This window comes from Telmatherina bonti (assembly GCF_933228915.1).
Source record: "Telmatherina bonti genome assembly, chromosome: 15".
NCBI classification, from domain to species: Eukaryota; Metazoa; Chordata; class Actinopteri; order Atheriniformes; family Telmatherinidae; genus Telmatherina; species Telmatherina bonti.
Genome location: NC_136613.1, coordinates 3,687,373 through 3,711,658, shown reverse-complemented (window position 1 = coordinate 3,711,658; position 24,286 = coordinate 3,687,373). Strand labels below are relative to the sequence as shown.

At 48.9% G+C, this 24,286-nt stretch overlaps 1 protein-coding gene across 2 annotated transcripts in view; it reads left to right on the top strand.

Moving 5' to 3' along the window:
* Positions 1–12,953: 12,953 nt before the first annotated feature.
* Positions 12,954–24,286, top strand: part of ttll4 (tubulin tyrosine ligase-like family, member 4) — a 19,486-nt gene continuing 8,153 nt past the window's right edge. For both annotated transcript variants that reach the window (XM_079254513.1, XM_079254512.1), the window contains exons 1-8: positions 12,954–13,051; positions 14,166–14,765; positions 14,903–15,251; positions 17,812–17,971; positions 18,041–18,117; positions 18,184–18,274; positions 21,621–21,733; positions 22,933–23,043. In XM_079254513.1, coding sequence (XP_079110639.1) covers positions 14,355–14,765; positions 14,903–15,251; positions 17,812–17,971; positions 18,041–18,117; positions 18,184–18,274; positions 21,621–21,733; positions 22,933–23,043 — 1,312 coding nt within the window. In that variant the 5' untranslated portion in view covers positions 12,954–13,051; positions 14,166–14,354. The remainder of the gene's footprint in view (positions 13,052–14,165; positions 14,766–14,902; positions 15,252–17,811; positions 17,972–18,040; positions 18,118–18,183; positions 18,275–21,620; positions 21,734–22,932; positions 23,044–24,286) is intronic.

Genomic DNA, 24,286 nt, shown 5'->3' with positions numbered 1-24,286 from the left:
TGTGTGAGATGTGCCAGGTGTGTGAGATGTGCCAGGTGTGTAAGTTATGACAGGTGTGTGAGATGTGCCAGGTGTGTGAGATGTGACAGGTGTGTAAGTTATGACAGGTGTGTGAGATGTGCCAGGTGTGTGAGATGTGACAGGTGTGTAAGTTATGACAGGTGTGTGAGATGTGCCAGGTGTGTAAGTTATGACAGGTGTGTGAGATGTGCCAGGTGTGTGAGATGTGCCAGGTGTGTGAGATGTGACAGGTGTGTGAGATGTGACAGGTGTGTGAGATGTGCCAGGTGTGTAAGTTATGACAGGTGTGTGAGATGTGCCAGGTGTGTAAGTTATGACAGGTGTGTGAGATGTGCCAGGTGTGTAAGTTATGACAGGTGTGTGAGATGTGCCAGGTGTGTGAGATGTGCCAGGTGTGTAAGTTATGACAGGTGTGTGAGATGTGACAGGTGTGTAAGTTATGACAGGTGTGTGAGATGTGCCATGTGTGTAAGTTATGACAGGTGTGTGAGATGTGCCAGGTGTGTAAGTTATGACAGGTGTGTGAGATGTGCCAGGTGTGTAAGTTATGACAGGTGTGTGAGATGTGCCAGGTGTGTAAGTTATGACAGGTGTGTGAGATGTGCCAGGTGTGTAAGTTATGACAGGTGTGTGAGATGTGCCAGGTGTGTGAGATGTGACAGGTGTGTAAGTTATGACAGGTGTGTGAGATGTGCCAGGTGTGTGAGATGTGACAGGTGTGTAAGTTATGACAGGTGTGTGAGATGTGCCAGGTGTGTAAGTTATGACAGCTGTGTGAGATGTGCCAGGTGTGTAAGTTATGACAGGTGTGTGAGATGTGCCAGGTGTGTGAGATGTGCCAGGTGTGTAAGTTATGACAGGTGTGTGAGATGTGCCAGGTGTGTGAGATGTGCCAGGTGTGTAAGTTATGACAGGTGTGTGAGATGTGCCAGGTGTGTAAGTTATGACAGGTGTGTGAGATGTGCCAGGTGTGTGAGATGTGACAGGTGTGTAAGTTATGACAGGTGTGTGAGATGTGCCAGGTGTGTAAGTTATGACAGGTGTGTGAGATGTGCCAGGTGTGTGAGATGTGCCAGGTGTGTAAGTTATGACAGGTGTGTGAGATGTGCCAGGTGTGTAAGTTATGACAGGTGTGTGAGATGTGCCAGGTGTGTGAGATGTGACAGGTGTGTGAGATGTGACAGGTGTGTAAGTTATGACAGGTGTGTGAGATGTGCCAGGTGTGTGAGATGTGACAGGTGTGTAAGTTATGACAGGTGTGTGAGATGTGCCAGGTGTGTAAGTTATGACAGGTGTGTGAGATGTGCCAGGTGTGTAAGTTATGACAGGTGTGTGAGATGTGCCAGGTGTGTGAGATGTGACAGGTGTGTAAGTTATGACAGGTGTGTGAGATGTGCCAGGTGTGTAAGTTATGACAGGTGTGTGAGATGTGCCAGGTGTGTAAGTTATGACAGGTGTGTGAGATGTGACAGGTGTGTAAGTTATGACAGGTGTGTGAGATGTGCCAGGTGTGTGAGATGTGACAGGTGTGTAAGTTATGACAGGTGTGTGAGATGTGCCAGGTGTGTAAGTTATGACAGGTGTGTGAGATGTGCCAGGTGTGTAAGTTATGACACGTGTGTGAGATGTGCCAGGTGTGTGAGATGTGCCAGGTGTGTAAGTTATGAAAGGTGTGTGAGATGTGCCAGGTGTGTGAGATGTGCCAGGTGTGTAAGTTATGACAGGTGTGTGAGATGTGCCAGGTGTGTAAGTTATGACAGGTGTGTGAGATGTGCCAGGTGTGTAAGTTATGACAGGTGTGTGAGATGTGCCAGGTGTGTAAGTTATGACAGGTGTGTGAGATGTGCCAGGTGTGTGAGATGTGCCAGGTGTGTAAGTTATGACAGGTGTGTGAGATGTGCCAGGTGTGTAAGTTATGACAGGTGTGTGAGATGTGCCAGGTGTGTGAGATGTGCCAGGTGTGTAAGTTATGACAGGTGTGTGAGATGTGCCAGGTGTGTAAGTTATGACAGGTGTGTGAGATGTGCCAGGTGTGTAAGTTATGACAGGTGTGTGAGATGTGCCAGGTGTGTAAGTTATGACAGGTGTGTGAGATGTGCCAGGTGTGTAAGTTATGACAGGTGTGTGAGATGTGCCAGGTGTGTAAGTTATGACAGGTGTGTGAGATGTGCCAGGTGTGTGAGATGTGCCAGGTGTGTAAGTTATGACAGGTGTGTGAGATGTGCCAGGTGTGTAAGTTATGACAGGTGTGTGAGATGTGCCAGGTGTGTAAGTTATGACAGGTGTGTGAGATGTGCCAGGTGTGTGAGATGTGCCAGGTGTGTAAGTTATGACAGGTGTGTGAGATGTGCCAGGTGTGTAAGTTATGACAGGTGTGTGAGATGTGCCAGGTGTGTAAGTTATGACAGGTGTGTGAGATGTGCCAGGTGTGTAAGTTATGACAGGTGTGTGAGATGTGCCAGGTGTGTGAGATGTGACAGGTGTGTAAGTTATGACAGGTGTGTGAGATGTGCCAGGTGTGTGAGATGTGACAGGTGTGTAAGTTATGACAGGTGTGTGAGATGTGCCAGGTGTGTCAGTTATGACAGGTGTGTGAGATGTGCCAGGTGTGTAAGTTATGACAGGTGTGTGAGATGTGCCAGGTGTGTAAGTTATGACAGGTGTGTGAGATGTGCCAGGTGTGTGAGATGTGCCAGGTGTGTAAGTTATGACAGGTGTGTGAGATGTGCCAGGTGTGTGAGATGTGCCAGGTGTGTAAGTTATGACAGGTGTGTGAGATGTGCCAGGTGTGTAAGTTATGACAGGTGTGTGAGATGTGCCAGGTGTGTGAGATGTGACAGGTGTGTAAGTTATGACAGGTGTGTGAGATGTGCCAGGTGTGTAAGTTATGACAGGTGTGTGAGATGTGCCAGGTGTGTGAGATGTGCCAGGTGTGTAAGTGATGACAGGTGTGTGAGATGTGCCAGGTGTGTAAGTTATGACAGGTGTGTGAGATGTGCCAGGTGTGTGAGATGTGACAGGTGTGTGAGATGTGACAGGTGTGTAAGTTATGACAGGTGTGTGAGATGTGCCAGGTGTGTGAGATGTGACAGGTGTGTAAGTTATGACAGGTGTGTGAGATGTGCCAGGTGTGTAAGTTATGACAGGTGTGTCAGATGTGCCAGGTGTGTAAGTTATGACAGGTGTGTGAGATGTGCCAGGTGTGTGAGATGTGACAGGTGTGTAAGTTATGACAGGTGTGTGAGATGTGCCAGGTGTGTAAGTTATGACAGGTGTGTGAGATGTGCCAGGTGTGTAAGTTATGACAGGTGTGTGAGATGTGACAGGTGTGTAAGTTATGACAGGTGTGTGAGATGTGCCAGGTGTGTGAGATGTGACAGGTGTGTAAGTTATGACAGGTGTGTGAGATGTGCCAGGTGTGTAAGTTATGACAGGTGTGTGAGATGTGCCAGGTGTGTAAGTTATGACACGTGTGTGAGATGTGCCAGGTGTGTGAGATGTGCCAGGTGTGTAAGTTATGACAGGTGTGTGAGATGTGCCAGGTGTGTGAGATGTGCCAGGTGTGTAAGTTATGACAGGTGTGTGAGATGTGCCAGGTGTGTAAGTTATGACAGGTGTGTGAGATGTGCCAGGTGTGTGAGATGTGCCAGGTGTGTAAGTTATGACAGGTGTGTGAGATGTGCCAGGTGTGTGAGATGTGACAGGTGTGTAAGTTATGACAGGTGTGTGAGATGTGCCAGGTGTGTGAGATGTGACAGGTGTGTAAGTTATGACAGGTGTGTGAGATGTGCCAGGTGTGTAAGTTATGACAGGTGTGTGAGATGTGCCAGGTGTGTGAGATGTGCCAGGTGTGTGAGATGTGACAGGTATGTGAGATGTGACAGGTGTGTGAGATGTGACAGGTGTGTGAGATGTGCCAGGTGTGTAAGTTATGACAGGTGTGTGAGATGTGCCAGGTGTGTAAGTTATGACAGGTGTGTGAGATGTGCCAGGTGTGTAAGTTATGACAGGTGTGTGAGATGTGCCAGGTGTGTGAGATGTGCCAGGTGTGTAAGTTATGACAGGTGTGTGAGATGTGACAGGTGTGTAAGTTATGACAGGTGTGTGAGATGTGCCATGTGTGTAAGTTATGACAGGTGTGTGAGATGTGCCAGGTGTGTGAGATGTGCCAGGTGTGTAAGTTATGACAGGTGTGTGAGATGTGCCAGGTGTGTAAGTTATGACAGGTGTGTGAGATGTGCCAGGTGTGTGAGATGTGACAGGTGTGTAAGTTATGACAGGTGTGTGAGATGTGCCAGGTGTGTGAGATGTGACAGGTGTGTAAGTTATGACAGGTGTGTGAGATGTGCCAGGTGTGTAAGTTATGACAGCTGTGTGAGATGTGCCAGGTGTGTAAGTTATGACAGGTGTGTGAGATGTGCCAGGTGTGTAAGTTATGACAGGTGTGTGAGATGTGCCAGGTAAGTTATGACAGGTGTGTGAGATGTGCCAGGTGTGTGAGATGTGCCAGGTGTGTAAGTTATGACAGGTGTGTGAGATGTGCCAGGTGTGTAAGTTATGACAGGTGTGTGAGATGTGCCAGGTGTGTAAGTTATGACAGGTGTGTGAGATGTGCCAGGTGTGTAAGTTATGACAGGTGTGTGAGATGTGCCAGGTGTGTAAGTTATGACAGGTGTGTGAGATGTGCCAGGTGTGTGAGATGTGACAGGTGTGTAAGTTATGACAGGTGTGTGAGATGTGCCAGGTGTGTAAGTTATGACAGGTGTGTGAGATGTGCCAGGTGTGTAAGTTATGACAGGTGTGTGAGATGTGCCAGGTGTGTAAGTTATGACAGGTGTGTGAGATGTGCCAGTTGTGTAAGTTATGACAGGTGTGTGAGATGTGCCAGGTGTGTGAGATGTGCCAGGTGTGTAAGTTATGACAGGTGTGTGAGATGTTCCAGGTGTGTAAGTTCTGACAGGTGTGTGAGATGTGCCAGGTGTGTGAGATGTGACAGGTGTGTAAGTTATGACAGGTGTGTGAGATGTGCCAGGTGTGTAAGTTATGACAGGTGTGTGAGATGTGCCAGGTGTGTGAGATGTGACAGGTGTGTGAGATGTGACAGGTGTGTAAGTTATGACAGGTGTGTGAGATGTGCCAGGTGTGTGAGATGTGACAGGTGTGTAAGTTATGACAGGTGTGTGAGATGTGCCAGGTGTGTGAGATGTGACAGGTGTGTAAGTTATGACAGGTGTGTGAGATGTGCCAGGTGTGTAAGTTATGACAGGTGTGTGAGATGTGCCAGGTGTGTAAGTTATGACAGGTGTGTGAGATGTGCCAGGTGTGTAAGTTATGACAGGTGTGTGAGATGTGCCAGGTGTGTGAGATGTGACAGGTGTGTAAGTTATGACAGGTGTGTGAGATGTGCCAGGTGTGTAAGTTATGACAGGTGTGTGAGATGTGCCAGGTGTGTGAGATGTGCCAGGTGTGTAAGTTATGACAGGTGTGTGAGATGTGCCAGGTGTGTAAGTTATGACAGGTGTGTGAGATGTGCCAGGTGTGTAAGTTATGACAGGTGTGTGAGATGTGCCAGGTGTGTAAGTTATGACAGGTGTGTGAGATGTGCCAGGTGTGTGAGATGTGACAGGTGTGTAAGTTATGACAGGTGTGTGAGATGTGCCAGGTGTGTGAGATGTGACAGGTGTGTAAGTTATGACAGGTGTGTGAGATGTGCCAGGTGTGTAAGTTATGACAGGTGTGTGAGATGTGCCAGGTGTGTAAGTTATGACAGGTGTGTGAGATGTGCCAGGTGTGTAAGTTATGACAGGTGTGTGAGATGTGCCAGGTGTGTGAGATGTGACAGGTGTGTAAGTTATGACAGGTGTGTGAGATGTGCCAGGTGTGTAAGTTATGACAGGTGTGTGAGATGTGCCAGGTGTGTGAGATGTGCCAGGTGTGTAAGTTATGACAGGTGTGTGAGATGTGCCAGGTGTGTAAGTTATGACAGGTGTGTGAGATGTGCCAGGTGTGTAAGTTATGACAGGTGTGTGAGATGTGCCAGGTGTGTAAGTTATGACAGGTGTGTGAGATGTGCCAGGTGTGTGAGATGTGCCAGGTGTGTGAGATGTGCCAGGTGTGTATGTTATGACAGGTGTGTGAGATGTGCCAGGTGTGTGAGATGTGACAGGTGTGTAAGTTATGACAGGTGTGTGAGATGTGCCAGGTGTGTGAGATGTGCCAGGTGTGTAAGTTATGACAGGTGTGTGAGATGTGCCAGGTGTGTAAGTTATGACAGGTGTGTGAGATGTGCCAGGTGTGTGAGATGTGACAGGTGTGTAAGTTATGACAGGTGTGTAAGTTATGACAGGTGTGTGAGATGTGCCAGGTGTGTGAGATGTGACAGGTGTGTGAGATGTGCCAGGTGTGTGAGATGTGACAGGTGTGTGAGATGTGCCAGGTGTGTAAGTTATGACAGGTGTGTGAGATGTGCCAGGTGTGTGAGATGTGACAGGTGTGTAAGTTATGACAGGTGTGTGAGATGTGCCAGGTGTGTGAGATGTGACAGGTGTGTAAGTTATGACAGGTGTGTGAGATGTGCCAGGTGTGTGAGATGTGACAGGTGTGTAAGTTATGACAGGTGTGTGAGATGTGCCAGGTGTGTAAGTTATGACAGGTGTGTGAGATGTGCCAGGTGTGTGAGATGTGCCAGGTGTGTAAGTTATGACAGGTGTGTGAGATGTGCCAGGTGTGTAAGTTATGACAGGTGTGTGAGATGTGCCAGGTGTGTGAGATGTGCCAGGTGTGTGAGATGTGCCAGGTGTGTATGTTATGACAGGTGTGTGAGATGTGCCAGGTGTGTGAGATGTGACAGGTGTGTAAGTTATGACAGGTGTGTGAGATGTGCCAGGTGTGTGAGATGTGACAGGTGTGTAAGTTATGACAGGTGTGTGAGATGTGCCAGGTGTGTAAGTTATGACAGGTGTGTGAGATGTGCCAGGTGTGTAAGTTATGACAGGTGTGTGAGATGTGCCAGGTGTGTAAGTTATGACGGGTGTGTGAGATGTGCCAGGTGTGTGAGATGTGACAGGTGTGTAAGTTATGACAGGTGTGTGAGATGTGCCAGGTGTGTAAGTTATGACAGGTGTGTGAGATGTGCCAGGTGTGTGAGATGTGCCAGGTGTGTAAGTTATGACAGGTGTGTGAGATGTGCCAGGTGTGTAAGTTATGACAGGTGTGTGAGATGTGCCAGGTGTGTAAGTTATGACAGGTGTGTGAGATGTGCCAGGTGTGTAAGTTATGACAGGTGTGTGAGATGTGCCAGGTGTGAGATGTGCCAGGTGTGTAAGTTATGACAGGTGTGTAAGTTATGACAGGTGTGTGAGATGTGCCAGGTGTGTAAGTTATGACAGGTGTGTGAGATGTGACAGGTGTGTGAGATGTGCCAGGTGTGTAAGTTATGACAGGTGTGTGAGATGTGCCAGGTGTGTAAGTTATGACAGGTGTGTGAGATGTGACAGGTGTGTGAGATGTGCCAGGTGTGTAAGTTATGACAGGTGTGTGAGATGTGCCAGGTGTGTGAGAGGTGACAGGTGTGTGAGATGTGCCAGGTGTGTAAGTTATGACAGGTGTGTGAGAGGTGACAGGTGTGTGAGATGTGCCAGGTGTGTAAGTTATGACAGGTGTGTGAGATGTGACAGGTGTGTGAGATGTGCCAGGTGTGTAAGTTATGACAGGTGTGTGAGATGTGCCAGGTGTGTGAGATGTGACAGGTGTGTGAGATGTGCCAGGTGTGTAAGTTATGACAGGTGTGTAAGTTATGACAGGTGTGTGAGATGTGCCAGGTGTGTAAGTTATGACAGGTGTGTGAGAGGTGACAGGTGTGTGAGATGTGCCAGGTGTGTAAGTTATGACAGGTGTGTGAGATGTGCCAGGTGTGTGAGATGTGACAGGTGTGTAAGTTATGACAGGTGTGTGAGATGTGCCAGGTGTGTGAGATGTGACAGGTGTGTAAGTTATGACAGGTGTGTGAGATGTGCCAGGTGTGTAAGTTATGACAGGTGTGTGAGATGTGCCAGGTGTGTAAGTTATGACAGGTGTGTGAGATGTGCCAGGTGTGTAAGTTATGACGGGTGTGTGAGATGTGCCAGGTGTGTGAGATGTGACAGGTGTGTAAGTTATGACAGGTGTGTGAGATGTGCCAGGTGTGTAAGTTATGACAGGTGTGTGAGATGTGCCAGGTGTGTGAGATGTGCCAGGTGTGTAAGTTATGACAGGTGTGTGAGATGTGCCAGGTGTGTAAGTTATGACAGGTGTGTGAGATGTGCCAGGTGTGTAAGTTATGACAGGTGTGTGAGATGTGCCAGGTGTGTAAGTTATGACAGGTGTGTGAGATGTGCCAGGTGTGTGAGATGTGCCAGGTGTGTGAGATGTGCCAGGTGTGTAAGTTATGACAGGTGTGTGAGATGTGCCAGGTGTGTGAGATGTGACAGGTGTGTGAGATGTGCCAGGTGTGTGAGATGTGACAGGTGTGTGAGATGTGACAGGTGTGTGAGATGTGACAGGTGTGTGAGATGTGCCAGGTGTGTAAGTTATGACAGGTGTGTGAGATGTGCCAGGTGTGTGAGATGTGCCAGGTGTGTAAGTTATGACAGGTGTGTGAGATGTGCCAGGTGTGTGAGATGTGCCAGGTGTGTAAGTTATGACAGGTGTGTGAGATGTGCCAGGTGTGTAAGTTATGACAGGTGTGTGAGATGTGCCAGGTGTGAGATGTGCCAGGTGTGTAAGTTATGACAGGTGTGTGAGATGTGCCAGGTGTGTAAGTTATGACAGGTGTGTGAGATGTGACAGGTGTGTGAGATTTGCCAGGTGTGTAAGTTATGACAGGTGTGTGAGATGTGCCAGGTGTGTAAGTTATGACAGGTGTGTGAGATGTGACAGGTGTGTGAGATGTGCCAGGTGTGTAAGTTATGACAGGTGTGTGAGATGTGCCAGGTGTGTGAGAGGTGACAGGTGTGTGAGATGTGCCAGGTGTGTAAGTTATGACAGGTGTGTGAGAGGTGACAGGTGTGTGAGATGTGCCAGGTGTGTAAGTTATGACAGGTGTGTGAGATGTGACAGGTGTGTGAGATGTGCCAGGTGTGTAAGTTATGACAGGTGTGTGAGATGTGCCAGGTGTGTGAGATGTGACAGGTGTGTGAGATGTGCCAGGTGTGTAAGTTATGACAGGTGTGTAAGTTATGACAGGTGTGTGAGATGTGCCAGGTGTGTAAGTTATGACAGGTGTGTGAGATGTGCCAGGTGTGTGAGATGTGCCAGGTGTGTAAGTTATGACAGGTGTGTGAGATGTGCCAGGTGTGTGAGATGTGCCAGGTGTGTAAGTTATGACAGGTGTGTGAGATGTGCCAGGTGTGTAAGTTATGACAGGTGTGTGAGATGTGCCAGGTGTGAGATGTGCCAGGTGTGTAAGTTATGACAGGTGTGTAAGTTATGACAGGTGTGTGAGATGTGCCAGGTGTGTAAGTTATGACAGGTGTGTGAGATGTGACAGGTGTGTGAGATGTGCCAGGTGTGTAAGTTATGACAGGTGTGTGAGATGTGCCAGGTGTGTAAGTTATGACAGGTGTGTGAGATGTGACAGGTGTGTGAGATGTGCCAGGTGTGTAAGTTATGACAGGTGTGTGAGATGTGCCAGGTGTGTGAGAGGTGACAGGTGTGTGAGATGTGCCAGGTGTGTAAGTTATGACAGGTGTGTGAGAGGTGACAGGTGTGTGAGATGTGCCAGGTGTGTAAGTTATGACAGGTGTGTGAGATGTGACAGGTGTGTGAGATGTGCCAGGTGTGTAAGTTATGACAGGTGTGTGAGATGTGCCAGGTGTGTGAGATGTGACAGGTGTGTGAGATGTGCCAGGTGTGTAAGTTATGACAGGTGTGTAAGTTATGACAGGTGTGTGAGATGTGCCAGGTGTGTAAGTTATGACAGGTGTGTGAGAGGTGACAGGTGTGTGAGATGTGCCAGGTGTGTAAGTTATGACAGGTGTGTGAGATGTGCCAGGTGTGTGAGATGTGACAGGTGTGTAAGTTATGACAGGTGTGACACCTGGCGGCTCCTACCTGCAGCGGCGTGCGGCTCCGCTACGTAAACAGCCAGTGAGGACAGTGGCAGGTGCGCGAGCCGCCTGCATTCAGCCTCGGACACGGAGGACAGGCGGAGACAGCGGTCCAGCTGGTCCCACTGCAGTGACTGCAGACCGGACCGGACCCAGCGCTCCAGCCGGCCCGGGGCCACGCCGCCCGCCGGGGCCACGCTGCCGGCGGGGGCCGCAGCGAGGACGGACAGGACAGCTGGAAGAAGCACCTGCAGCTGCATCATCACACCTGGAGTCTTCAACCTGAACTTTTTCTGGATTTTATTTTAAATCCGTTTTTTATGTTTTGTTTTTTCTTTGTTTCTTTACTTCAGATTTTCCTCCTGGTTCATGACTTCTAACTTTTTGCTTCTTTCTCCTCAAACTTTCCACTTTCAGATCTCAGTTTTCCTCTTTTCTTTCCCTCCTTTCAGCTTTTCCTCTTCTTTAACCAGGTTTCTCCTTTTAACGTCTTCCTGTGCCGTTTCTGCTCAATTCTTTCTGAAAAATGTTCTTTTTCTAACCTCCAACAGGCAAAGATTTTTCTCCAGCTGATTCCTCTTATTTCTTCCTTTTTTAACAGGATTTAATCTTCAAAGAGTCCAAACTCGTCTCCAGTCTGGTTGATCTTCACTTTTCTGGGGAAAATACTTCACATGCAAACAGATTTCATGTTGTTTTTCTTCTGTTGCATCTCAATGTTTCCATCAGACAACATCCTTTTCTGTCTCTCCTCGCTTCGCTTTCTCTTCCAGTGAAAAGGAAAAGTGGTCCAGTAGTCTCCACAGGCGGCACGTCAAGTTGGATGATTGACTTCTTCTGTTTGGTCTTTATTCCTTTTCCACGCTGGAGCAGCTTCAGATCCGGTTTGTCCTGCTGGACGTCTGCAGCTCCGAGGAAAGAAGCTGCTGTCTTTATGTCTCTCTCTCTCTCTCTCTCTCTCTCTCTTCCTCCGGTCTGCGAGCTGTGACATGCCCGAGGGGGAAGGAAAGGATGGAGAGGATAAACGATGATGAAATGGGAGTAAAGAAGTGAAGAACAGAGGAGAAAAAAGACAGGATGAAGTGCGAAGCTGGAAAGAAAATGACAAACTGGTGAGAAGAAAAAGAAGAAAGGTGATGAATGTGAAGTTGTGGAAAAGAGGAAAAGGAAACAATTTAAAGAAAAATGGAGCTGCTTCAACGAAAAAAGAGGAAAGAAATTAGTGATGGAGTCGAGATAGACGAAGGGAAAAAGAGGAAATAGATGGAAGGATGGAAGATGGGAGGAAGAGATGTGAAAATGTTTGAAGTAGGAAAGATGGAGGAAGTAAAAGAGGAATGAGAGGAAGAGAAGATAAATGACACCCATTAGCAAGTTTAAAAGGAGGAAGAGGGAACGTGAGGAAAGGAAGGAAAGATAAAAAGAAGGGATGAAGAAGGAGGTAAAACTGGAACAGGAAAGGGACAAAGTGGAGGTTTAGGCCTTGTGGCGCCTCCTGCTGGTGGAACAAGGAGGTACGTTACTTCTCACAACTTTTACATCACAGTTTATTTTAATAAAACGATGCAGCGTCTGGACGGCGTGCAACGTCACGCACGCTCTCTATGACGTCACACTCTTCACTTCGCAACGTCATGAGATGAACTTAGTGTTCAGATTCTGTTTTTATTTCTTCTCTTATCATTTTAACCTCGACCTTCTGTTATTTTTCCTTTTGGGGATGAAAAGGAGCTTCCCTGCAATCATAAATGTATGTTATTTATTTATTTATTATTATTTCAAAGTGCCTTTCAGGTCACAAGGTCACTGTAAAGTCAAAACTGCTAGAAAAAGGAAAAATAGTGAACAGTAATAAAGTACAGACATAAAACCGTGAGGCAGAGTAATGATCTTAAACACGCCGGATTTAAAGAGATGAAGTCAGTTTTCTGGCGGGAGAGAATTCCTGAGATGAGGAGCTGAGTGGCTGATGCTCTCCTCCGCACGGTGCTGAGACGGCGGGGAGAACCGTGAGGTGGATGGAGGAGGATGACCTGAGGGGTCAGATGAGTCTCTGCTTCAGTCATCTATGATGACACACAACGGCGTTTCCACTTATAACACCGAGACGTGCTCAGGTGTGTCAGCAGCCTGCCGTTAAATAAACACCCTGTCTCTGAAATGAGCTGAAAGAGGCCAAAAAAATGTTCAATAAAAATCAAAAGAAAATCCTGACGTTGCTTTTGAATTGTGGTTCACCAGAAATATTTAATAAAACGATCATGAAGGGAGCCGAACACTAATATCTAGTTGAACAACCCTGCAGCAGATGTTTCTGTACCTCAGATGGAGTTCTGCACCTGTCGGCAGGTGTTCTGGCTGCTCATCAACGAAAGACTCGACAGTGTCTCGGACGCTTCAGTTTTGTTTTGATTATTCTTTTCCACCACAGTTCCAAAGCAGTGTCACTTTTCCTGAAATGTAACAAACTTTATTTCATCGTTTCTCTTTTCAGGTTGTTTTAATGAAAATTTTCTTTATTGGGAAAATGATTAAAACACTTGAGCGCGACTGTTCGAGATGGTGGTGTGTTTTCAGCCGTATCACAAGATTATAGTTCTACTTGTTTTGCTTTTGCTGCTGTATTTAGTAGCTCAGTTAAGTAGATTTAATTTTGTGCCACATTTAATTTTCAAATATTAAATATTTTATTTCATTTTATTTTACTAATTTTATTTAGTCTTATTTGGTGAAAAAGCTATTCCCGCATTAGCCAGTTGGTGGCGGTGTTGCACGTTCAACAAATCTGAAAAAGAGAGAAGAAGAAAAGGTGCCTCCATAGACGATCTTTGTAGACGATGTGCCACTCGGTCTCTCTTTAGCCCGTCCCGGCAGTGTAACTACCGACTAACCGCCCGTCAGTTCAACAAAACATCGCGCAGGGAACACAGCAGGACATGAAGTTGGTAAGAAAGGGTTTTAACTGATGTTTAATTGTTTGGACTTCCGGTGAACATAGCGTGTTTTAAACTCCCGGTTCGCGTAGAAGTGAGGCTGTAGGCTAAGCTAACCCTTCTGAAGCGGTAAACAGCCGCTGGTTAAGCTGGTTAACTAGCTGGTTAAGCCGGCCTGAGGTGGTCACTAACTGGTTAGGCGGTAACAGAAGGATGAGTAACGTGTTGAAAAGAAAAGCCCGCCTGGTCACAGTTTGTGTCGTGATTCCGGAAAACAGGAATCAGGAGCGGCAGGTAAGCTAGAGGTGTCCACGTGAGACTGCGCGCGCTCCCGGGACAGCTGGAGCGGGACCACCAGGACCCGGAGATCTGGATCGGTTTCATGCAGGATCTGGACCCATGGTCCTGATTTGGTTCGCCCAAGTTCTGTCTCTGGCTCGGTTAGCCGCGTTACCGAGGCAGCAGAAGGTCTAGAGCCCGTCCAGGATTCTGGATCTTCCAGGGTTCTGGGTCCTCCAGAGTCCGTCCAGGGTTCTGGATCCTCCAGAGCCCGTCCAGGATTCTGGATCTTCCAGGGTTCTGGGTCCTCCAGAGTCCGTCCAGGGTTCTGGATCTTCCAGGGTTCTGGGTCCTCCAGAGTCCGTCCAGGGTTCTGGGTCCAGGGCTCTGGGTCCTCCAGAGTCCAGGGTTCTGGATCTTCCAGGGTTCTGGATCCTCCAGAGCCCGTCCAGGATTCTGGATCTTCCAGGGTTCTGGGTCCTCCAGAGTCCGTCCAGGGTTCTGGATCTTCCAGGGTTCTGGGTCCTCCAGAGTCCGTCCAGGGTTCTGGGTCCAGGGCTCTGGGTCCTCCAGAGTCCAGGGTTCTGGATCTTCCAGGGTTCTGGATCCTCCAGAGCCCGTCCAGGATTCTGGATCTTCCAGGGTTCTGGGTCCTCCAGAGTCCGTCCAGGGTTCTGGGTCCAGGGCTCTGGGTCCTCCAGAGTCCAGGGTTCTGGGGGGTAACCGGGAGGAAATAAGTGGTTTTAAGTCTGCAGCTTCAGCTTATTGATCAGTACTAATAAATAAGCTGATTGGTTCATTCCTCCCCTACAGCAGGCTGCCTTCTCTGACTCTGATCCTTTTTCAGTTTCAGGGCTGAACGTGGACAACTTGAAGATCTTGTGACCCTTCATGAGGACCAGAGGACGACGATGATGATGATGGCGGCGGCCTGCTGACCTTCGGCCCAGGCGCCACGCCGTGATGCTGGCCGTTATGAGTGTTTCTGCTCAGGATTTATTCAGATTAACTTGTGCTTTGTGTTGCTGGCGTTGCCATGCCAACCAACCAGTCGCCCTCCTGCTGGGGTGGGGGCGGGGTCCTGGCCTCCACCTCTGAAGGCTCCGCCCCCAGCTGCACACCTGACGACACGCGCTCAGCCTCCGAAGTGCCTTTCAACCTGGCTTCCCTCCGGCCGCCCAGGTGTGAGAATCAAACCAACCTTTGGCCTTCTGCTGCCTGTCCTGCAGGGACGGGGTGGGACGGCGGGGACGTAAACCCCAACCAGAGCCAGAAGACCCGCCCCCGCCAGGCATCGCCTCCTTCGAGTCTGCAGCAGGCTGGCAGACGCCTGGCGGCGGCGTCTGTCCACTCATCTCCTGGAAACGGTTCCTCTGTGAGGAGTCTTCCTCTGGGCCGGCGGGGGACGCTCGTGAGAGGACGGCTGCAGCACGGCGACCAGCTGACGGTGAGACTGGAACGCCATGACACGTGATAGTTAGGCGTTGTCCCGGTAACAGGGGGTTGGCTGCGACCCCTCTGTGACCTGGACGAGGTGGAATGGAGGTGCAGGTCTTCATCTGTCCATCTGTTTTGTCTCCTCAGCCTGCAGCGGTAGACTCCTCCTCCTCGCCGCCCGTGCCTCGCCTTGGTAAACCTCCGTCGTCAGGGACAACCGGCGGCAGCCATCACACCACCAAAGCTGAGAAGAGAAGTACACGGAGACGAATCAACGGCGCGAGGAAGAGCCGCTCCGCCAAGGCGCCACCCAAACGCAGCTACGCCGTCACCATGGTAACCAACGGGCTGCTGGTGAGAGGCGGTCCTCCCGCCGTCCTGGCTGCAGCTCCCAGCGTGAATGATGTAGACGGGCGCGCCGCGGTCGGTCCAGGTCCTCAGAGAAGGCCGGCGTGCCGAGGAGACAGTCTGTCTGCGCAGCCTGACGTCCTCGCAGGTGATTGGTTCCCTCGGTGACGACAGCAAGAAGCGAGGAGACGATCAATAACATGAAATGTTTTTATTTATTCATTATTTTTAGTTGTTTTATTATTATTTTGTCGTGTTTATGATATTTTTATTTATCCATCTTCTGCTGCTTATCCGTGTTCGGGTCGCGGGGTCAGCACCCTAAAGCCTGTTCCATCCTCCACCAGAAGCCAGAACTTTCTTCTTGTTCTTGAGGCTCCGAGAAGAAAATGACATCATTTTGTTCTCACGGACGCATTTGAAGACAGTTCTTGACACATCGGGCTGCAGAACTTTTACCTTGCAGGGCTGCGATAAGTATCGTGTAATTGGTCGGACATTTGAGGTGGGCGTGGTTAAAAAGCAGGAAGCGGAGATGCTGCCTTGGTGTTTTTACTGCTGCAGGTAAAACGGATTGTTTTGATAAAACAGCTGATCGAGGTGGTGAGAAAGTACTATGAAAACACTCGGACCAGCGTGCACGACCCGCCCCGCAGAAAAGCACGCGGAGAGCGGAAACCTCCGCCAAGCACGATGTTAAAGAACCCTTTAAAAAAATTACTGAAACCAAACGTGATCCGGATCACCACCGGAATTTTAGTTTTTCATTTTTACATTTGCAACAATGCTTGAAATAGTATAATTTTATTAATTTTTATAAAAATCCGTCCGTAACGTTTTAAGTTATCTTGAGCAAAATTATGCCGGGAAAAACAACCTCCTCGGTGGAGATAACAACCAGATTCATTGCACATAAAAGCAGACGTCGCCCCCCGCAGTGATCCCTCCCCGCTGCAGACCTGCTTCTCCTGGAGGATGTATGGACCTGACGAACAAGACGTTTTTTCTTGTTCTTGCAGCCTCGAGAACAAGAAGTCAGTTCTTGCTTCTCGTAGAGGATGGAACAAGCTTAAACAGGGAAGCCCAGACTTCCCTCTCCCCAGCCACATTTGCCAACTCTGCGGGGGGATCCCGAGGCGTTCCCAGGCCAGCCGAGAGATATAATCCCTCCAGCGTGTCCTGGGTCTTCCCCGGGGTCTCCTCCCAGAGGGACGTGCCTGGAACACCTCACCAGGGAGGTCCAGGAGGCATCCTGACCAGATGCCCGAGCCACCTCAACTGGTTCCTCTCGATGCGGAGGAGCAGCGGCTCTACTCTGATCTCCTCCCGGATGACCGAGCTCCTCACCCTATCTCTAAGGGAGAGCCCGGCCACCCTGCGGAGGAAACTCATTTCAGCCGCCTGTATACGAGATCTCCTTCTTTCGGTCACGACCCACAGCTCATGACCATAGGTGAGGGTAGGAACGTAGATCGACTGGTAAATGGAGAGCTTCGCCTTCTGGCTCAGCTCCTTCTTCACCACGACAGACCGGCGCAGAGTCCGCATTACTGCAGACGCCGCACCGATCCGTCTGTCGATCTCACGCTCCATCCTTCCCTCACTCGTGAACAAGACCCCGAGATATTTAAACTCCTCCACTTGAGGCAGGACCTGACTCCCGACCTGGAGAGGGCAATCCACCCTATTCCGGCTGAGGACCATGGTCTCAGATTTGGAGGTGCTGATTCTCATCCCAGCCGCTTCACACTCGGCCGCGAATCGCTCAAGTGAGAGCTGGAGATCACGACCAGATGAACCCAACAGGACCACGTCATCCGCAAAAAGCAGGGACCCAATCCTGAGGCCACCAAGTCGGATCCCCTCAACACCTCGGCTGCGCCTAGAAATTCTGTCCATATAAGTTATGAACAGAATCGGTGATAAAGGGCAGCCTTGGCGGAGTCCAACCCTCACCGGAAACGAATCCGACTTACTACCGGCAATGCGGACCAAGCTCTGACACCTGTCGTACAGGGACCGGACAGCCCTTACAAGGGGGTCCGGTACCCCATACTCCCGGAGTACCCCCCACAGGAGCCCCCGGGGGACACGGTCAAACTCCTTCTCCAGGTCCACAAAACACATGTAGACTGGTTGGGCAAACTCCCATGCCCCCTCCAGGACCCCAGAGAGGGTATAGAGCTGGTCCACTGTTCCGGCGGACCCTCCTCCCCAGGACCCCTGAATAGACCTTACCAGGGAGGCTGAGGAGTGTGATTTCCCCTGTAATTGGAACACACCCTCCGGTCCCCCACCACCCCAGTCTGCCTGGGGTGCAGACTGGGGATCATATTTTCTTATTTTGTGGTTTGGTTTGATTTTTACTTTTTCAATTTTATTTTGTTCATATTTTTATTATATTGCCAATATTTCATGGTCACATTTTTATTATTTTTAATTGACTTTTAAAAAAAAAAAAAATTTCCGGTTTATTTTCATTGTTCATATTTATTGTTGGAGCTTTTTGTTTATTTTTGATGAGTTGAGTTATTTCCCACTCTCAGACGGCGTGGAAAATAAAAACATGGCAGCAGGATTTGCTTGACGACGACGTTGTTGGTTTGAAACCAGCGAGTCGACCAGTTAATGTCGCCATGTTTCCATCAGCAATGAAGACCAATGAAGGGTTGCGGCGTGGACGTGTGATGATGCGTTCTGTGTTGCAGATGTGGCGTCGTACCCTGCTGGAGCCCTGGTGGGCTCGGTGACCAATCAGATTTCAGCCATCCACCTCACCAGGCAGGGACAACCTTCCTCCCCGTCCCTGTCCTCCTCCTCCTCCTCGCCATTACCGGCGGATGGACTTGGAGAGGCTCGGCTGTCGGGGTGAGGAACAGTTTTTCAGTCTTCGCTTGGCTCCACCCCCTCCCTCATCTCTTGGTTGCTTGTCTTCAGGGTGGACTGCGTGATGCAGGTGGACGGCGTTGAGGACGGACGTCCTGCTGAGCTGGAGGACGCCTGCAGTGACGACGGTAAGTCCGCCACGTCTGCTCAGACTTTCCTGCTCCATCAGTCTGACGATATTTTCCTGCTTTCAGATGACTCGGACTCGTCCTCCATCATCGCCACGTCGTCCTCGTCTTCTACAGCATCCACGTCGTCCACAGCGTCCATCCCGCTGCTGTCCAGGTAACACTCAATTTGTTTCTGTTAGTGGCAGCTTAGCGAGCAACTGTCTCCCGGGTCCCGATGGCGTCTCCTCCAGTACAGTCTTCGTCCTGCCTCTTCTCTTAGATCTGCCCAGCCAGTAAAAGTCACCCCGACTCTGACTTTTGTCTGATCTTTTCACTCAATTTTCCCTTCTTCTGGCCTGATTTCAATCGATCAAGATCAATGCTACTAGATGGAAACAATCGGCGTCTTGATGTCCAGATGATGTGACGGGATGGAAAGTAACGTAGTGAAGTACAGCTTCCGGATTACTCAGTCCTAGGATTACTTGACTTATTCCTGGGATTACTTAACTCGTTTTTAGGATTACTTGACTCGTTACTAGGATTACTTGACTCGTTCTTGGGATTACTTGACTTGTTCCTAGGATTACTTGACTCGTTCCAAGGTTTACTTGACTCGTTCCAAGGTTTACTTGACTCGTTCCAAGGTTTACTTGACTCGTTCCTAGGATTACTTGACTCGTTCTTGGGATTACTTGACTCGTTCCTAGGATTACTTGACTCGTTCTTGGGATTACTTGACTTGTTCCTAGGATTACTTGACTCGTTCCAAGGTTTACTTGACTCGTTCCAAGGTTTACTTGACTCGTTCCTAGGATTACTTGACTCGTTCTTGGGATTACTTGACTCGTTCTTGGGATTACTTGACTCGTTCTTGGGATTACTTGACTCGTTCTTGGGATTACTTGACTTGTTCCTAGGTTTACTTGACTCGTTCCAAGGTTTACTTGACTCGTTCCAAGGTTTACTTGACTCGTTCTTGGGATTACTTGACTCGTTCTTGGGATTACTTGACTTGTTCCTAGGTTTACTTGACTCGTTCCAAGGTTTACTTGACTCGTTCCAAGGTTTACTTGACTCGTTCTTGGGATTACTTGACTCGTTCTTGGGATTACTTGACTCGTTCCTAGGTTTACTTGACTTGTTCCTAGGTTTACTTGACTCGTTCCAAGGTTTACTTGACTCGTTCCAAGGTTTACTTGACTCGTTCCTAGGATTAGTTGATTCGTTCCTAGGATTACTTGACTCGTTCCTAGGATTACTTGACTCGTTTCTAGGATTACTTGACTCGTTCCTAGGATTACTTGACTCGTTTCTAGGATTACTTGACTCGTTCCAAGGTTTACTTGACTCGTTCCAAGGTTTACTTGACTCGTTCCTGGGATTACTTGACTCGTTTTTGGGATTACTTGACTCGTTCCTAGGATTACTTGACTCGTTCCTAGGATTACTTGACTCGTTTTTAGGATTACTTGACTCGTTTCTAGGATTACTTGACTCGTTCCTAGGATTACTTGACTCGTTCCTAGGATTACTTGACTCGTTGCTAGGATTACTTGACTCGTTGCTAGGATTACTTGACTCGTTTCTAGGATTACTTGACTCGTTTCTAGGATTACTTGACTCGTTTCTAGGATTACTTGACTCGTTTCTAGGATTACTTGACTCGTTCCTAGGATTACTTGACTCGTTCCTAGGATTACTTGACTCGTTGCTAGGATTACTTGACTCGTTCCTAGGATTACTTGACTCGTTCCTAGGATTACTTGACTCGTTCCTAGGATTACTTGACTCGTTCCTAGGATTACTTGACTCGTTTCTAGGATTACTTGACTCGTTTCTAGGATTACTTGACTCGTTTCTAGGATTACTTGACTCGTTTCTAGGATTACTTGACTCGTTCCTAGGATTACTTGACTCGTTTCTAGCATTACTTGACTCGTTCCTAGGATTACTTGACTCGTTTCTAGGATGACTTGACTCTTTACTTGGATAATTTGACTGGTTTCAAGGATGACTTGACCTATTCCAGGCTTTTTACTGCAATATTTATTGACAGTAATGTGGTTTATCTTTGGGAGTAGATGAAGTTTACGTTCTCTAGGTGAACTTAATCTAACACAGAAACATGTTGATGCAGAAACCTCTGTAGAAACCTCAGGAGTGAATAAACTGTTAAAATTTGAGGCCGTTTCTTTATGGATGAGGAAATTGTTTCCCCACCTTCCAACCCATGTAACATCTCAGGAGCTACAGACGGTAGCCTGGGCTTTCAGTCGCTGTCAGGAGGAGACAAATGGACAACTGTGTCTCTGTTGGACAGATCTGTCGTAAAGCAGATCTCCCAGCCCATCCCATCAGACATGTTCATGGTAAGAACCCAGTTTGTTTCTGAATGTGAGAAACTGGGACGAGCAGTCCGAGCCGATCGGCGTGTAAAACCTGGTCTAACAGCCGAGGCTCACGCCCCGTGTTCTCTCCGGCATTCTGTGTGGGGTATTGTTAGGAGTCAGAAAGCAGCAGAGCGTAGTGGAAAGGTCTGCAGCTTTGTTGGCTGCTGTCATGGCCTCATCTGTAGAACCTCCCACCAAAGACTGGCAGCTGATTCTCTGCTAAAACCACCCGGAAAGGGGCCGCTATTGTCCCCCGAGCCGTGTAGTTCACACACCTCCAGAAGCCCTTGAACACACCGCACCGATCAGGCTGCGAAGCACAGAGGAATCATTCCATCCACTGAAGAAGATTTGGGAATCTCCTCTTCCTCCATGACTGTCATGTGAGTTTTTACTTTCCGTTGGGTTAAATTGGGTCGGATGAGACTTCCAGCCGCTGCGGAAGTCGTCCTCTCCTCACCGGCGTCCCGTTGCAGGCTTCATGTCGACTCGGGTTACAGATCCGAGGGCTGGCGGAGATCTGCTTTCTGGTAATTACGGGTCAGTGAAACTGCAGCCGCTTTACCTTTTAATCCTGTCAAGTTGCAATTAGCTGCTTTAATTACTGCAAGCTGGTCCGAGCCGAGCCGAACTGGTCCGAGCCGAGCCGAACTGGTCCGAGCCGAGCTGGTCCGAGCCGAGCCGGTCCGAGCCGAGCCGAACTGGTCCGAGCCGAGCCGAACTGGTCCGAGCCGAGCTGGTCCGAGCCGAGCTGGTCCGAGCCGAGCCGAACTGGTCCGAGCCGAGCTGGTCCGAGCCGAGCCGAACTGGTCCGAGCCGAGCTGGTCCGAGCCGAGCTGGTCCGAGCCGAGCCGAGCCGAGCTGGTCCGAGCCGAGCCGAGCCGAGCCGAGCCGAGCCGGTCCGAGCCGAGCCGAGCTGGTCCGAGCCGAGCCGAGCCGGTCCGAGCCGAGCCGAGCCGAGCTGGTCCGAGCCGATCGATCTGAGCTGATCAGAACAGATCTGATCGGAGCTGATGGAAGCGGGCAGTTCCCGCCACTCACTCCGACCTCTCCGGCTTTTCTCACGCCGCGATTGGCTCAGACCCACACTGATGTCACGACCTGCTGCTCTGACTTTGTGTCCTTCAGTATCGAGGAGCCGATGGTTCTGGAGGATGATCGAGAAGAGAAACCGGCGCTGGTTCCCAGTTTGTTCCCACTCTTCCCAGCAACCCTTTACTTCAGCACCGCCAACGAGAAAGGTCAGAAGCCTCCTTCTTCTTTTCCCGCTCAGGAAAAGTCTTTCCATTTGTCTGGTGTCTTTCCTCCTTGGCATTGTGTAGCAACACTGTGATCTGGCATGTTGTCTGAGTTGTTTTTATCGCGTCCTGGTACCTCGGTGTAGCTGTCGGACGGAGGCGTTCGCCGTCGGTCGGTCGGTCGGACGGAGGCGTTCGCCGTCGGTCGGACGGAGGCGTTCGCCGTCGGTCGGACGGAGGCGTACGCCGTCGGTCGGTCGGACGGAGGCGTACGCCGTCGGTCGGACGGAGGTGTACGCCGTCGGTCGGACGGAGGCGTACGCCGTCGGTCAGTCGGACGGAGGCCGACGGCGTACGCCTCCGTCCGACGGCGTACGCAGGCGTACGCCGTCGGACGGAGTTGGTCGGTCGGACGGAGGCGTACGCCGTCGGTCGGTCGGTCGGACGGAGGCGTACGCCGTCGGACGGAGTCGGTCGGTCGGTCGGACAGAGGCGTACGCCGTCGGACGGAGGCGTTCGACGTCGGTCGGACGGAGGCGTACGCCGTCGGTCGGACGGAGGCGTACGCCGTCGGTCGGACGGAGGCGTACGCCGTCGGTCGGTCGGTCGGTCGGACGGAGGCGTACGCCGTCGGACGGAGGCGTTCGACGTCGGTCGGTCGGTCGGACGGAGGCGTACGCCGTCGGTCGGTCGGTCGGACGGAGGCGTACGCCGTCGGTCGGTCGGTCGGACGGAGGCGTACGCCGTCGGACGGAGTCGGTCGGTCGGTCGGACGGAGGCGTACGCCGTCGGTCGGTCGGTCGGACGGAGGCGTACGCCGTCGGACGGAGGCGTTCAACGTCGGTCGGACGGAGGCGTACGCCGTCGGACGGAGTCGGTCGGTCGGTCGGACAGAGGCGTTCGGACGGACGGAGGCGTCGGTCGGACGGAGGCGTACGCCGTCGGTCGGACGGAGGCGTACGCCGTCGGTCGGACGGAGGCGTTCGCCCTCGGTCGGTCGGTCGGACGGAGGCGTTCGCCCTCGGTCGGTCGGTCAGACGGAGGCGTACGCCGTCGGTCGTTCGGACGGACGGAGGCGTACGCCGTCGGTCGGTCGGTCGGACGGAGGCGTTCGCCCTCGGTCGGTCGGTCAGACGGAGGCGTTCACTGTCTGCAGGAGAAACGATTCACAGAAAATAATCCCGTTTCTCAACACCTTGCAGTGGAGATGCTGCCTGTGGAGCAAAGACGACTCCTGAAGTGGAAGATGAGCACCGTAACACCCAACGTGGTGAAGAACACTGTCGCCAGGTCGCACTTCAAAGCCACCAAGAGTGAGTCATCACAGGTCACATGACCGTCTGCGTGATGGAAGAGAACAAACCCGGAATGTAGGATTCAGACTAACTGAGAGGAAACGCTGTGAGGAAGCGTCCTCACGCCGAACAAGTTGTGAGTCAGTGGTTCAGAAAACATGCGGCGTCCTGCAGGAAAGATCTGAAACGAGAGAAACCAACGAGTCGCTGCTCAGATGGAGGGAAAACGTGCGCTGGCAGCTGGTCGGGCTCACGGAACCTTCTGCAAAACGGGGTTTTATACACCTGGAGCTGGAAGAAAGAATAATTTACAAACTAAAATAAGGAGGGAAAAAAACCAAACATATTTGCTTTAATTTATTCATACCTGTTTATTATTTTATATATATATATATATATATATATATATATATATATATATATATATATATATATATATATATATATATATATATATATATGTATGTGTATATATATATATATGTATGTGTATATATATATATATGTATGTGTATATATATATATATGTATGTGTATATATATATATATGTATGTGTATATATATATATATGTATGTGTATATATATATATATGTATGTGTATATATATATATATGTATGTGTATATATATATATATGTATGTGTATATATATATATATGTATGTGTATATATATATATATGTATGTGTATATATATATATATGTATGTGTATATATATATATATGTATGTGTATATATATATATATGTATGTGTATATATATATATATGTATGTGTATATATATATATGTATGTGTATATATATATATGTATGTGTATATATATATATGTATGTGTATATATATGTATGTGTATATATATATATGTATGTGTATATATATATATATGTATGTGTATATATATATATGTATGTGTATATATATATATATGTATGTGTATATATATGTATGTATGTGTATATATATGTATGTATGTGTATATATATGTATGTATGTGTATATATATATATATATATGTATGTATGTGTATATATATATATATATATGTATGTATGTGTATATATATGTATGTATGTATGTGTATGTATATATATGTATGTATGTGTATGTATATATATATGTATGTATGTATGTGTATGTATATATATATATGTATGTATGTATGTGTATGTATATATATATATGTATGTATGTATGTGTATGTATATATATATGTATGTATGTATGTGTATGTATATATATATGTATGTATGTATGTGTAT